The sequence below is a fragment of the Cheilinus undulatus genome, linkage group 2, assembly GCF_018320785.1.
Source record: "Cheilinus undulatus linkage group 2, ASM1832078v1, whole genome shotgun sequence".
NCBI lineage: Eukaryota > Metazoa > Chordata > Actinopteri > Labriformes > Labridae > Cheilinus > Cheilinus undulatus.
This window is the reverse complement of record NC_054866.1, coordinates 50,011,240-50,023,927: the sequence shown is the minus strand read 5'-3', so window position 1 is coordinate 50,023,927 and position 12,688 is coordinate 50,011,240. Positions and strand designations below refer to the sequence as shown.

At 39.5% G+C, this 12,688-nt stretch overlaps 1 protein-coding gene across 2 annotated transcripts in view; it reads left to right on the top strand.

The window, feature by feature from the left end:
* The window catches only part of rsf1a (remodeling and spacing factor 1a), a 28,983-nt gene that overhangs the window by 7,229 nt on the left and 9,066 nt on the right, over window positions 1–12,688 (top strand). The window contains exons 7-17 of one of the 2 annotated variants that reach the window (XM_041799679.1): window positions 2,004–3,363; window positions 3,514–3,694; window positions 3,787–3,996; window positions 6,061–6,165; window positions 7,086–7,165; window positions 7,264–7,312; window positions 8,231–8,334; window positions 9,719–9,780; window positions 10,214–10,388; window positions 10,521–10,738; window positions 11,047–11,244. In XM_041799679.1, the coding sequence (XP_041655613.1) occupies window positions 2,004–3,363; window positions 3,514–3,694; window positions 3,787–3,996; window positions 6,061–6,165; window positions 7,086–7,165; window positions 7,264–7,312; window positions 8,231–8,334; window positions 9,719–9,780; window positions 10,214–10,388; window positions 10,521–10,738; window positions 11,047–11,244 (2,742 nt within the window). Of the gene's footprint in view, window positions 1–2,003; window positions 3,364–3,489; window positions 3,695–3,786; window positions 3,997–6,060; window positions 6,166–7,085; window positions 7,166–7,263; window positions 7,313–8,230; window positions 8,335–9,718; window positions 9,781–10,213; window positions 10,389–10,520; window positions 10,739–11,046; window positions 11,245–12,688 lie in introns of both variants that reach the window. The other variant, XM_041799670.1, reaches the window with a different exon arrangement.

Here is a 12,688-nt window from a genome sequence, read left to right as displayed (position 1 = left end):
AGTCACATTTTAGTCATTTCTACCCTTTTAAGTTTTAGCGTAGTTTAAGTCGACACAAACTCCAAAACATTTTAGTCCAGTTTTAGTCCATAAAAGTCCTCACATTTTAGTCTTAACTTATAATCCAAGTTTTCATTCTTATGCCTAAATCTGGTACCAAACTGTGGTAGTGTGTTTTATACATCCTGCCAAACCTGGGGTCCCTGCTTTCTACAGCTGAGAGGCAGAAGAGATACAGATGGATTGTTTTTTGACAGATTTACCCACAGTGGAGAAATATCATGGATTCTGAATGTCCAAAGAAACTAAAATACATTTTAGTCTAATTTTAGTCATCTTGACAAAAATTAAACTTACTTTTTGTCAGTTTTAGTCATCAAAGATCTATTTTTGGCTAGTCTTAGTCTAGTTTTTGTCATCAAAATATTCATAATAGACAAAATTGTGTCTTCGACAGGAGCATATACCATTGTTTCACACTTAAATAGCATGTGGTAGGTCTACCTTGAATGGTTATGATGTGGCTAACAATCAAATCTGCAAAAGCAGCATAGACTATATGATGCTGCAGCTCATGGTAAGAGCCAGTGTTGAGGTTTTTACTCCAAAAAAGTAACCAATTCCATGTTTTTGGTTACTAAAAAAATAATGCGCTACATTACCTAGTAGCTCACAGCAAAAAGTTACTTAGTTACACTACTAGTTACTTTACTTTTGCATTGCCCATTGTCACCTGAGAGCTTCTGTAACTTAATTTCCAATAATAAAAAAAAACACAGTGCTGAACCTTACATAAAAAGGCAATACATGAGTGATGTCAACACAAGAAGTGATGCTACAAGATGGGACTTGATGTGTGCTCCATGAGAAGTTAGTCAGCAGTGAAGTATGTCTGGAAGGTGTTATGATCAGTCAAGTTGTGTTGAAAAAGTCAACAAAGTTAGTCCCTACCTCCTGATATTTCTACATAACCCTACAATTAGCACAAATCCTTATTCTAACAAGAAGGACATCTTTCCTCTCTGCTCCTGGAAGTTGTGAAAATCAGACCAAAGTAGCACCTCACAGAAAAATATGTGAAGAGCAAGGTCACAGTGGGGAGCATTTCCTCCACCTTGTACAAGCCTTTTAATCCCAACTTTTGTGGTTACTTGTACCTCTTGCTTCTTAGCCCATGCACTTATCTTGGGCCTCCATCAAGCTCTGGGGCTCTTTAGCCTCCTACAGACTGTGTTTTTAGCAATCTTATACATTTCTGGCATGCCACACAGTGCGATATGAATCTAATACAACAGCAAGTTTGATGTGTGCATACTGTGTGATGATAAATCCCACTAAATGTTGCTGAATTGCAGGTAAGACGTACACAGCTGTGCAAGAAAGAAACATCATCAGTGTGTGTCATCCATCTACTGTTCCGTGGTAAATAATGAAGCAAAGCAGCAACACAACAGTTGTAATTGCAGCATTCATATGCTTAGAAAAACATCTGGGATCAAGATTTTCTTTCTTGTTGGAATCCAACAAACTTCTGCATTTTGATATTGTCTCTACTCTAATGCTAACTAGTTGGTGTGTTAGCCCCAGTCCCCCCCCCCCCTTTTTTTTGCATCATTTTTTCCTGCATTTTGATTGGTTGGTTAGTCGACTTAGGTCGTGGCAGCAGAGATCGCATTTTGAGATGGTCATCCTAAATTTCTGACACGGTCCCAGGCTATTTTTGTTCACATTGGTCATCTTTAAGCTGGGACAGACCAGAATTGCACAGTGTATACCAGGCTTTAGTTGTGCTGCCTTTACAGATGTTTGGAAATATTTATTCCGCATTTTGAAGACTTTTTTGAAATTCCAAATTAGATACACCTCAGTCAAAAATCAGGGGTTTAGGCACTCTTCAGCATTTTTATACAAACCTTAGTTTTACTTCCTAATCTGCTCCTAAATCTGACTCGTCTGTGTTTGCAGTTTCTAGACTTTAAGTTTTTTTTTGTTTTTTTTTGCAGTGATAAAGCAGGAGCAGACACCCCCTATAAAGCAAGAAACCCCTGAAGACAAGGTGGACCAAAAGCCTCCTGCATTTGATAATCGTGTCAGCACCATCACCACTGTCATCAAATCAGAATCCAGGGACGCTGATGCCCGCAAAAATGCCGTGTCCGTCGTCATAACACCTTGTGCACCTGCAGCCAAACAGGAACTGAACAAGGAAGAGGAAGCAGAGCGGGCAGTGGTCAGAAGCAGCCAGCAGGCTAAGATCCCACTGAAGAAGAGGGAGCTTAAGCTGTCCGAGAGCTACCACAGCAATCACCTGAACAACAGCAACAGCAGCAGTATTATTGTTTGTAATCCCTCAGTGATTCAGACCAAAGACAGCCATGGAAGGGATGGGAAATTATCCAACTCATTAGCACCCCCAAGTGCTCCAGGTGCCTCACAGCTGCAGCAGCAGTTAGTGGTAACTGCATCAAGGCAAGAACTGACCAATGGGAGATCGTCACTCCTCATGCCTCACAAAGAGGGACAAAATGGAGTAATAGGGGTCATAGGTCAGGTTGGTGTTGTAGGTCATGTAGGGGTAATCCGCAGCCCATCAGAGCTGCACAGGACACCCTGTCCGGAGAAACAAGAGCCAAATGGGCCGAATGTGGACCACCAGAGCTTCAGAGCTGTGGAGGAGGAGAGGGAGGTGAGCCGGCAGTCAGTGCTGGTCAGAAAGGGACCATCTGAAGGGGAGATGGCAGCAGTCAACACTCCCCCTCCTCCTCTTCCTCCTCCTCCTCCTCCCCCTCCCCCTCCTCCTCCTTCTTCTGTGCCAGTGGAGGCTAAAGCAGCGATGAAGCCACTGTTGATATCCTTAAAACAACTACCTGCAAATGTACAGGGAAGAATGGGTTCTGTTTGTGTTTCCTCATTTTCTCAGACAGCAGAAGGAAAGGACAAGGAGCGAGGGGGGAAAACTGGGTATCAGGGGAAAGATGATGGCCTTGATGAGAAGGATGGTAGGAGAACAGATGAGGCAATCAAAGCTGATCTTGAAAAAAATAAATGCACTACAAGAAAGGCGGGCGCAGAACCAAGGAGCACTTTAAAAGCGGACCAGCAGGATAAGAAAGACCAGCAGGAGGATGCAGTCAATGGTGCAGTGAAAGGTAGGGGGAAGGACTCTGAGGTCGAGCAGAAGAAGGGTCCACGTGAGACAGCTTCCTCTGAGCTCCAGAAAGAAGGAATCAGGCTGAAGATCAAGATTCCTCCTCATCGGAGAAACAAGCTAAGAGGAAAAGGAGTGAAGGAGGAGCAGAAGGACAAGGAGCAAGAGGTTCAAGAGGAAGGGAGAACGCTGAGGAGATCTGCAAGGATTTGCAGGTGTGTGTGCTATAAAATTCAAGGATCTGTTAGAGCGGAGAGAAAGTGTATTTGTCTCACTCCATTGTGATCTACCTGGTATGATTTTGACAGTAAATTTGGACCCATCTACCTTTTTTCTTTAAGATCATCTGCTTTGCCAAACTGCAGGCCGAGCTCGAAGGCGGCTGAGAGCCAGAAAAAGAAACCTCAAAGAAAAAAGGCAAAGCAGACCAGAAAAAGGGACGAGGAGGAGGAGGAAGAAGAAGAGGAAGGTGATGAAGAGGACAAGCGCCCTTCTCCTAAAAAAGACAGAAAAACAGAACCTGTTGGTCCAATCAGGAAACAACGGGTAATTAGTTTCTAATAGTGTCATGAAGGGTATTTTTACCGCTCTGTTTTTGATTCTGTGACTTTTATTCACTTTCACTGTTGTGTTTTTAGGGTAAACGGAGAAATCGACGCCCCAGGTGGTCAAACATTCGTCTGAAGAAACGCAAACTGAACGAGGAAGAGGAGGAAGAGGAAAGAGGGAGGAAACGAGGAGAGGAAGAGAGTGAAGGAGGGAGTGACTCTGAAGAATCATGTAAATCAGAGAAAATTCCCATTGAGGACGCCTGCAGTCACTGCGGTCTTCCCAACCATCCTGAGCTGGTGAGTGAAGACTTTGTGCTTTATTAGTGTTAGTGAGCACAGCTGGAACTGCAGCACAGCTACAGTGGCCCTGATGGTCCTGTGCAAAACCAGTCAGCCTAGCATAGAAAGAGATTTAATTAATTGCAAAAATATTTAATTAATGCCAAAATATTTGTTTTAGTTTTTTTATTCAACCTTTATTTAACCAACATTGTTTAAATTAAAAATCTCTTTTTCAAGAGTGTCATGAACAAGACAGGCAGCAGAACATGTACCAAAGTTTCTGACAAACAAAGAGTAGTTATACACGGCACAGAACAAGATACATGGACAAATGCATCAAAAGACACGAGAGATTTGAGCAGCAAATATTTACTAAAATCAACCACATTACATTTAACCAAAACATCTGCAGTCAGCAGTATCTACTTCCAAGTCATTTTACTTTCCCTTAAAAGCATTTTAGATTGTACCAAAAAACTTAAATGGGGGAAAATATTTTGTAAAATGCAGAATTTGTAAGTATGATATTGAAACCTTTTTACAACCACAATATTTAGTAAACACAAAAAAAATGCTCACGACATCAAAACTTTCAATTAAAAGATATTCAATAAATGTAACACATTGTGTTAAATTAATTAATTTTTTTTCCTATTGAATGAAATGTTTTTAAGTTTCTTGAAATGTCTTGTGTGTAATGAATATTTTTGCAATCTGGGACATTATTCTGTGAAGTATTTTTGAATTTCATGAAGTTCGACATTAACATTTTGTGAAATATTTTTCATTTTTTTAGATTTTTTTCTTTCATGTTATTGTTTCTTTTTTTGATTTTGACAAAGAGTTGAGAATTATATCTGACATTTATGAAATACTTTCCCTCTTTTTAAGAAAAAAACTATTTGATATAAATTTTTGTGTTTAAGAAAAATTGTTTGCATCTTTTTAAATATTTTTGCTTTTTTTGTATTACTTTTGTATATTGAGAAAAAATACTGTTTTGTTGTACCTTTTTCATTTTTAAATCTATTTTTGCATTTCATAAACTTTCCTTTTTGTTAAATGTTTAACTTGCTGAGCCAATTTTTTTACATCAATTAAATGTTTTTGCAGTTGACCTTAAGGGCTACCGTATGTAAAACATAACAATGTTTTTAAAGTAGCTAAGTATTAAAGGAATTGGGTTGGGAACTTTTAGTCCCAGTTTAAGTCTCAGTGCAGACTGAGTTATCATGTAATCTGACATCTCACCATTTAATCATGTCTATAACAGTTTGTTAGTTCATGTGTGTGTTTCAGCCTATGTGTGTAGCATGTTCAATAACTGAGTAAAATAATACTCTGATCTTTGAGGGATCAATAATAGGTATCTTCTTTCATCACTACTTCTTTCTGGAGTTAGTTTTAGATTTTTTTTTTAAAGTAAAAAATTGTAATGAAATTCAAAAACGTTGCATTTAAATTATTTTTTGACAAACTACTTTTAGTGGTCAGTTGTGCTGAGAGAACAGAAGTCATTTTTTATCGTCTTAACAATAAATTTAATCGTCTCATTTCCTTTCTATAATTCTTGTTTGCTTTGATTGTAAAATTCTAACATTAAAATAAACAATATTTACTCATGCACAACGGAGTTTATTTGATATGAAAAAATGAAAATGCTGCTATCACATATCAGTGACTGCCACTGTCTGGTGTAGGATAAATATAAATGCCTCAAACTTTAAATCTTTTAGGATGTTTGTAGACTAGTGGTAATGTCTGCACACTCCATGTTTGATGCTGTAGTCCTCTAAGTGGACAGCCCAGGGTTCAAATCTGGCCTGTGGATCCTTTCCCACATGTCATTCCTCATGCTCTCTCCCAGTTTCCAACGTTGTCCACTTTCCTACCTGAACGAAGGTGTAGAAGGCACCAAACAAATCTTCAATTTTTTTTTATCAAAGCCGCTACCTCTAAGACTTTAGGAGTCAGAAATAGTATATTAAGGCATTTCAAATCTTTACTTTTGTTGCTTTTTTTTCTTAGCTGGTTCTTCGAGTGTGTCATGTCACTTTTAAACGTGTGTTTTTTTCTCAGATCCTGCTGTGTGACTCTTGTGACAGTGGATACCACACTGCATGTCTGCGGCCGCCACTCATGTTGATCCCAGATGGAGAGTGGTTCTGTCCCCCCTGCCAGCATGTAAGCTGTATGTGTGTGGTGCATATAAGATAAAGACACAGATACACTCATTCATTAAAGAAACATTAAAAAATCATCTGTATACCCTTCAACATCTTCCAGTTTGATTGGTAATAATAACCTTTATCCATAAAGCACTTTTCAAATCAGTGTTACTAAGTTCAAGGACAGCTGTAATAAAACAGAAATAAAAAACAACAGTTTGTTTCAGAGAACCCTAAAAGACCTAATATTCTTTAGGATTAATTCTAAGAAGTTAGATATAAGTCACAGTTAAAATGGCATTTTTTAATAAAACCTACAACCTTTGACCTAGTAGAAATCACACTTATGCACCGGTCTATCAGACCAAAACAAATGGCATCAGTTCATCTCCCTCCTCTCTCTTCACCTACTTGTCCATCAGCATTCAGGTTATAGCAGTTAATATTTCTGATCTGCATTCAGATATATTTCTAAGAAGTATTTTAGACCCAAGTCTTTTCTTCCGTTTTTAAATTCTGTTGATTCTTCTTGAATTAGACTCCTAGATTAAATGCAGGTATTGTGCCTCTACACAAGTTGTCCCTGAGTGGATGGGGCCATCTTGCTTCCTCCTTTTGTGTTAGGGTTAGACAGTCATTACTCAGTTTGAATAGGATCTTTTAGATATCTGCTGTGTTGATGTCTAAAATGTTGCATATTATACTTTTAAAGTCATTAATTTGTTATGGTCATAGTTAGAACACAACAGGTCACACCAAAACAGATTTTCTTTTCTAAATCGAATTTGTAAATTTTAGAAATTAGATTTAAATCCATTACAGTTTGTGGAAAGTATTTGGAATCATACAGTTCTAATACCACCATTTACTGCTTTTAGAGAAGTTTCAGTTGTTTTTCTGTAACAGGCTTGTGTTGTTTGATTTTCCTCTCTTCAGAAGCTGCTGTGTGAGAAGCTGGAGGAGCAGCTGCAGAATCTGGACAGTGCTCTGAAGAAAAGAGAGCGAGCTGAGAGGAGGTGAAACACACAAATACAGACACACTTTGATCCACTTCAAACAGACTTTGTGACAAACTGATGTGGATTTTGACCCTCTCTTCTCCCCGTCTGTCCAGGAGGGAGCGGCTGGTTTACGTGGGAATCAGTGTGGAGAACATCATTCCTGTGAGTGAAGCACAAAGCATGAAATCTCAAAGTCACTTTTATCTTACGACAGATCAATCAGTGCATTTACATGCACAGCTGAGTCCAACATGAGTCTAACAACAGTCTGTTTGGATACTCAGTGAATCTCCAGTGGATGATTGCTGCTTCATGTATACCAATCACACAACACTAAAGTTTATTTTACTAAACATGCGTTGTCATAGATGTATTTTTCTGTACAGGGTTTCTAGTAATGCACCTCCTGGAAGGTCAAAGCATGCTGCTTGGGTAACACAAGGAGAATCTTTTGAGCAGAGCCTTCACCACCAAGTAAAACTGTAAATCGATTTTTAATAAATGGTTAAATCTGTGAAGAGAGTGTTCCTGACTGAATCAGGAAATGTAATGAACACTAACACGAAGGTCATTTAACTTTAAATATAATTGTAAGTGTCTGCTCCAAACCAACTCAAGAATCTTCTCTGTTGTGGGCTGAACCCCCCTGGGCAATTTTTGACGTCTTATCTGAAAGTTAAAGGTGTGATTACATTAGACATTCCTACTGCGTGAATTTGGCTCCAAAGGAGCAACATGTCAGCCCTGTCACAAAGGGCTTCATACTTGTACACCAGAAGGAGGATAAGGTGTGTTTTCCATCTTAATATACAGTCAGTGGTCTGACCTTAAAAGTCTGCTCACATTTACAGTTATCATATGAGATGGCTGTTGCATTTGAAGGAGTGGTGAAGAAATCAAAGAAGATTATTTCCCAGGTTGACTCTGTGAGTCAAAGCTGCCAAAAGACAACTGGTGATTTTTTTAAAAAGCATGAAACAGTTTGGTCATTCTTGCTTTATTGGAAAAATGTAGTCATAAACTGATATCATGGCCATGTGTTAAATTTTCAAAGGGTTATCATTTTTGTGTCTTCTGTAGGCTGAGGAGGAGGAAGAGGAGAAGTCTGCAAAGAAGAAAGATCCCAAGAAGAGCAAAAATCTGGGCAGGAGATCAACCAGAACCAGGAAGCACATCAGCTACAGGTGGGTACAGCCTGGTCTGGGTTAAGGCTTTTTTTTTTTTTTTTTTTTTTTTTGCTTTTTGTATTTTTTAAAAATTTTTCATGTCATCTTCAGTTTAACTCACAACGACTTTGTGTGTATCCATAAAGCACAAAAAATACTTCTTAAATTAAATTTTATTTATATAGTACATTTCATACAAATGTAAACTCAATGTGCTTTATAGAAGAAAAAAATAATTGGCCCAAGAAAAACAGTAATTCGGACACCCCTTGCACCAATCTGTACAGCATTTTGCATACACTAATGTTAGGGTCTCCTAAAAAGAATATATACAAATCCATGAACAATTCTGCACTCAAATATAACCTAACAGCCAAAGGCTTGAGAGAAAAGCAGTGTTTTAAGGCCACCTTTGAAGGAAGTGTTTCCGTAGTTCTCAGGTCAGCAATGGATTTTTCTTTCCTAAAAACTAGGGATGCACAGATGGGTCAATGAAAAATAGGTATCAGCAGATATTTCCCCTTTTTACAAACATTAGCCATCGGCTTAATGATGTTGCATGAACAGATGTCAGTTATCAGCTGACATCTAAATTGGTCCTTATTTTCACAACTGGTGCAATCTGAAACCTCCATATAGGTTTTCACAGCAGGATTCAGCTGGCATTTATTTGCTGGTGAATTTTACATGTTAAGTTTAAACAACAGTACCTCTCCATGTTTCTGCTCCTGTAATGACTGACCTATTTCAAGTGCTCAGAAGGCTCAAAAACACCAGTATAGAGGAGAAGTGATCAAATAAATGTATGACTGTCTCTGGCTTAACATCACAAAAGGTACACTTAATATCTAAGGGTGTTTTCACATTAGTCATGAATGTCTTATACTGTGCCGAGGCATGTGTGCTCCCCCTCTCCTCGCTAATCTGAGTAACATCATTCCTTGCATAAGCAATCTTGCATATATGGACATATATGTACAGTCTGACTCAGTAGGTGGTGATATGCATGTAGCTGGTAGGAGAATACACCAAGAAGAGGGAAGAAGAAGAGGCATCCACTCTGGTTGACTCCATCCCGCTGCTGTGGATGTTTTTATTTTTAAGATGGCAACAGCCCTGGCCCTACTTCCTCATCTTCCATGTTGCCGGGAGGATGGAAGGGGCTCATGCTGCATGGATAATAAGCTTTTTGAAGAGACAGGAGGCGTTTTGAATTGACTTCTGCGGCATGCCCAAGTCCACATAAATCATACCTAAGACCACCTCTTCCAGCGGACTCTGGCATGGTTTTTGAGTGCAGTATGCTTGTGTTCGAACTGACCAAATGAAACCAGACTTCAGGGTGAAGTTTACTCAGATCCAGGCTCTGGTCCCTTACCTAAGTCAGCGTTTGTGTTTGCAGGTTTGATGACTTTGACGATGCGATTGACGAGGCGATAGAGGAAGACATTGGAGACATCTGTGGTGAGTTGAGATAAAGATCAGATAAACTGGACAGTCTTTATGCTGTTAATGAAGTGATGATCTGCTTATCAGAAAAGGGTATTTTAGAGACAAAAGAGCAGAAAGCTGACAGCGAGCAGTGTGTGGGTCTCAATCAGGAGTACTTGCACAGCCAGCTAAAAAAAAAAAAAAAAAAAAGACATTTAACATTACTTAATTGGGATGCTTGTTTTTATATAAATATTCATGATGTATGTGGGTTTATTGCATGCAAATAAAAGGAAAAAAAGTATACAATCATTGAAATTCTTAGATTTCCTTTATAAAGTTGGCTAATAGTAACTCACTGAAAAAGAATGAAGCGGTTATTTGTGTTGTTATATTAGTGATCCAGTATCAAATATCTAAAGTGTCTGTTTTGATTCTCTTTCTAACCCTAACTCTTTTAATGTAGGAGCAGGACAAGGGACAGAAATCCCCACTGTCCTATCAGAAGAGCCAAAAAAGACTCAGCGACCAGTGAGAGGTCAGGCTTATTCAGCCAGAAACAGGAAGAAACGTCGACTGAACGACCTGGAGAGTGACAGCACAGCGGTAGAGAGCGAAGACGAGTTCATGCTCAGTAATAGGTAACACACCTACACGACACACCTTTACTCTACCTTCTTTGCCCTTCTAGATCATTCTCTGTCCTTGTCCTTTAATTTAAAAAGATTAAATTCCTTCCTCCATCTGATTTTGTTTCTTGCGTCCCATCTCAGCTCGGAGGATGAGGATTTTGGTGCAGAAGATGAAGATGACGATGAAGATGTGGGCAGCGATGTGGGCAGTTTGGAAAGTGGAACTCGCCCCAGACGGGCAATGAGAGGAGTGGCTAAACCTCAACTGAGCAGGACCAGAGGCAGGGGCAGGAGGCGAACGAGACGGCGGCAGAGACGTTCATCAGAGGAAGAGGAGGAAGACAGTGATGAAGACTTAGGTGAGTGCTTGGTGAGGGAAAACTGCTCTGCTGCAAAACTTAGTTCTTTCTGCACAGAGCACACTGAGTTTATCTAAACTGGCAGCGGGATTTTTTTTTTAGTTTTAGATAGTTCTGATGTTATCACAGTTTTTTAAAACTTTTTTGTTGTTTTATTTGTAGCATCGCTAATTTTATCCACATTTTTTTTACTACCAGTAGATCATATCTAAGAAAAGAGCAAGAGCAAATCCGTAAACAGTATCTAGAGTGAAATCATTTGTACTTTTTCTTTCTTCATGTAATACGATTTCACTGCTTCTCTCCAGACTCTGATCAAATCAGCGACATGACTGACAGCGAAGATGACAAAAAGAGGCGAGGTCTCAGGCGAGGCCAGCGCCAGCAGGTCAACTACTGCGAGACCTCCGAGTCATCAGACAACTCTCGGACGTCCACCATCAGGGTCAAGGCTAAACCACGTGGCAGACCACGAAAGGAGCATCACTCCAGTGACTACAGTGATGGTCAGTCTGCTCTGAGTATCTGCCGCCATTTTCAGTTTAGTGCATGAATAATGAGTCAGGGAGCAGAAACCACAATGTGTTGTGTCTTTAAATTATGTTATTTCAAGGATGGTTCAGAATGTTGACGCACAATTGTCTTTGCAACCACCATGAACATATACAGTGCCTATAAAAAGTTTTCAAACTCATGGCCAATACAATTTGGCTTTTTTTGACAAGAAAAAAAAAATACTCTTTAATGTCAAAGTGAAAACAGATTTCTGCAAAGTAATGTCAATTAAACAAAAATATGTAATGTTAAATAAGTGATTGCATACATTTTCACCCACTTTAAACTGACAGACCTAATTCAGCAGAGGTCCAGCCAACTGGTGCTAATAGCAGTGTTAATGTTGACAGCTCTTTTTTGTCTCAGTCTCAGTCTTTAAATTAAATACCTTTTAAGCCACATTCGATTGTCGATGAAATTAACTGGCTAGTAGTCTCACAATTAGTAAAAGGGGAACACCTGAGTGCAGTGAATGTGTCTCAAGTGACCGTAGTATAAAGACACCGGTGTCTGGAAGGTCCAGTCATTGGCTAATCAGTATTCCTGGCTACCATTACACCATAAAGATAAAAGAACACTCCAAGCAACTCAGAGAAAAGGTGATTGAAAAGTGTAAGTCGGGATGGATACAAAAAAACAATTCCAAGGCACTGATCATCCCCCAGAGTTCAGTTAAATCCATCATTAAGAAAAGGAAGGAATATGTCACGTGTAAATCTGCCTGGATCAGACCGTCCTCACAAACTGAGTGAGCATGCAAGAAGGAGACTAGTGAGAGAGGCCACCAAGACACCTATGACTACTCTGAAGGAGTTCCAAGCTTCAGCAGCTGAGATGGGAGAGACTCTGCAGACAACAACTGTTGGCCGGGTTCTTCACCAGTCAAAGCTTTATGAGTGGCAAACAGAAAGACACTGTTGAAGAAAGCTCATATTCCATCTGGACTAGAGTTCACCAAAAGGCATGTGGGAGACTCCATGGTCAAGAGGAAGAAAGTTCTTTAGTCTGATGAGACCAGAATTGAGCTTTTTGGCCATCAGGCAAGATGTATGGTGGACATCAAACACTGCACACCACTATTAACACACCATCTCCACTGTGAAGCATGGTGGTGGCAGCTTTATGCTGTGGGGATGCTTCTAAGCAGCTGGCCCTTGAAGGCTTGTGAAGGTAGAGGGTAAAATGAATACAGAAAAATATAGGAAAATCCTGGAGGATAATCTTATTCAGTCTGCAAGAGAACTACGACCTGGGAGAAGCTTTATTTTCCAGCAAAACAATAACCTGAAGCATACAGAGAACGCTACACAGAAATGGTTTAAAGACAACAAGGTGAATGTTCAGGAGTGGTGGAGTCAAAGCCCAGACCTCAATTCAATAGAAAATTTATGGCTG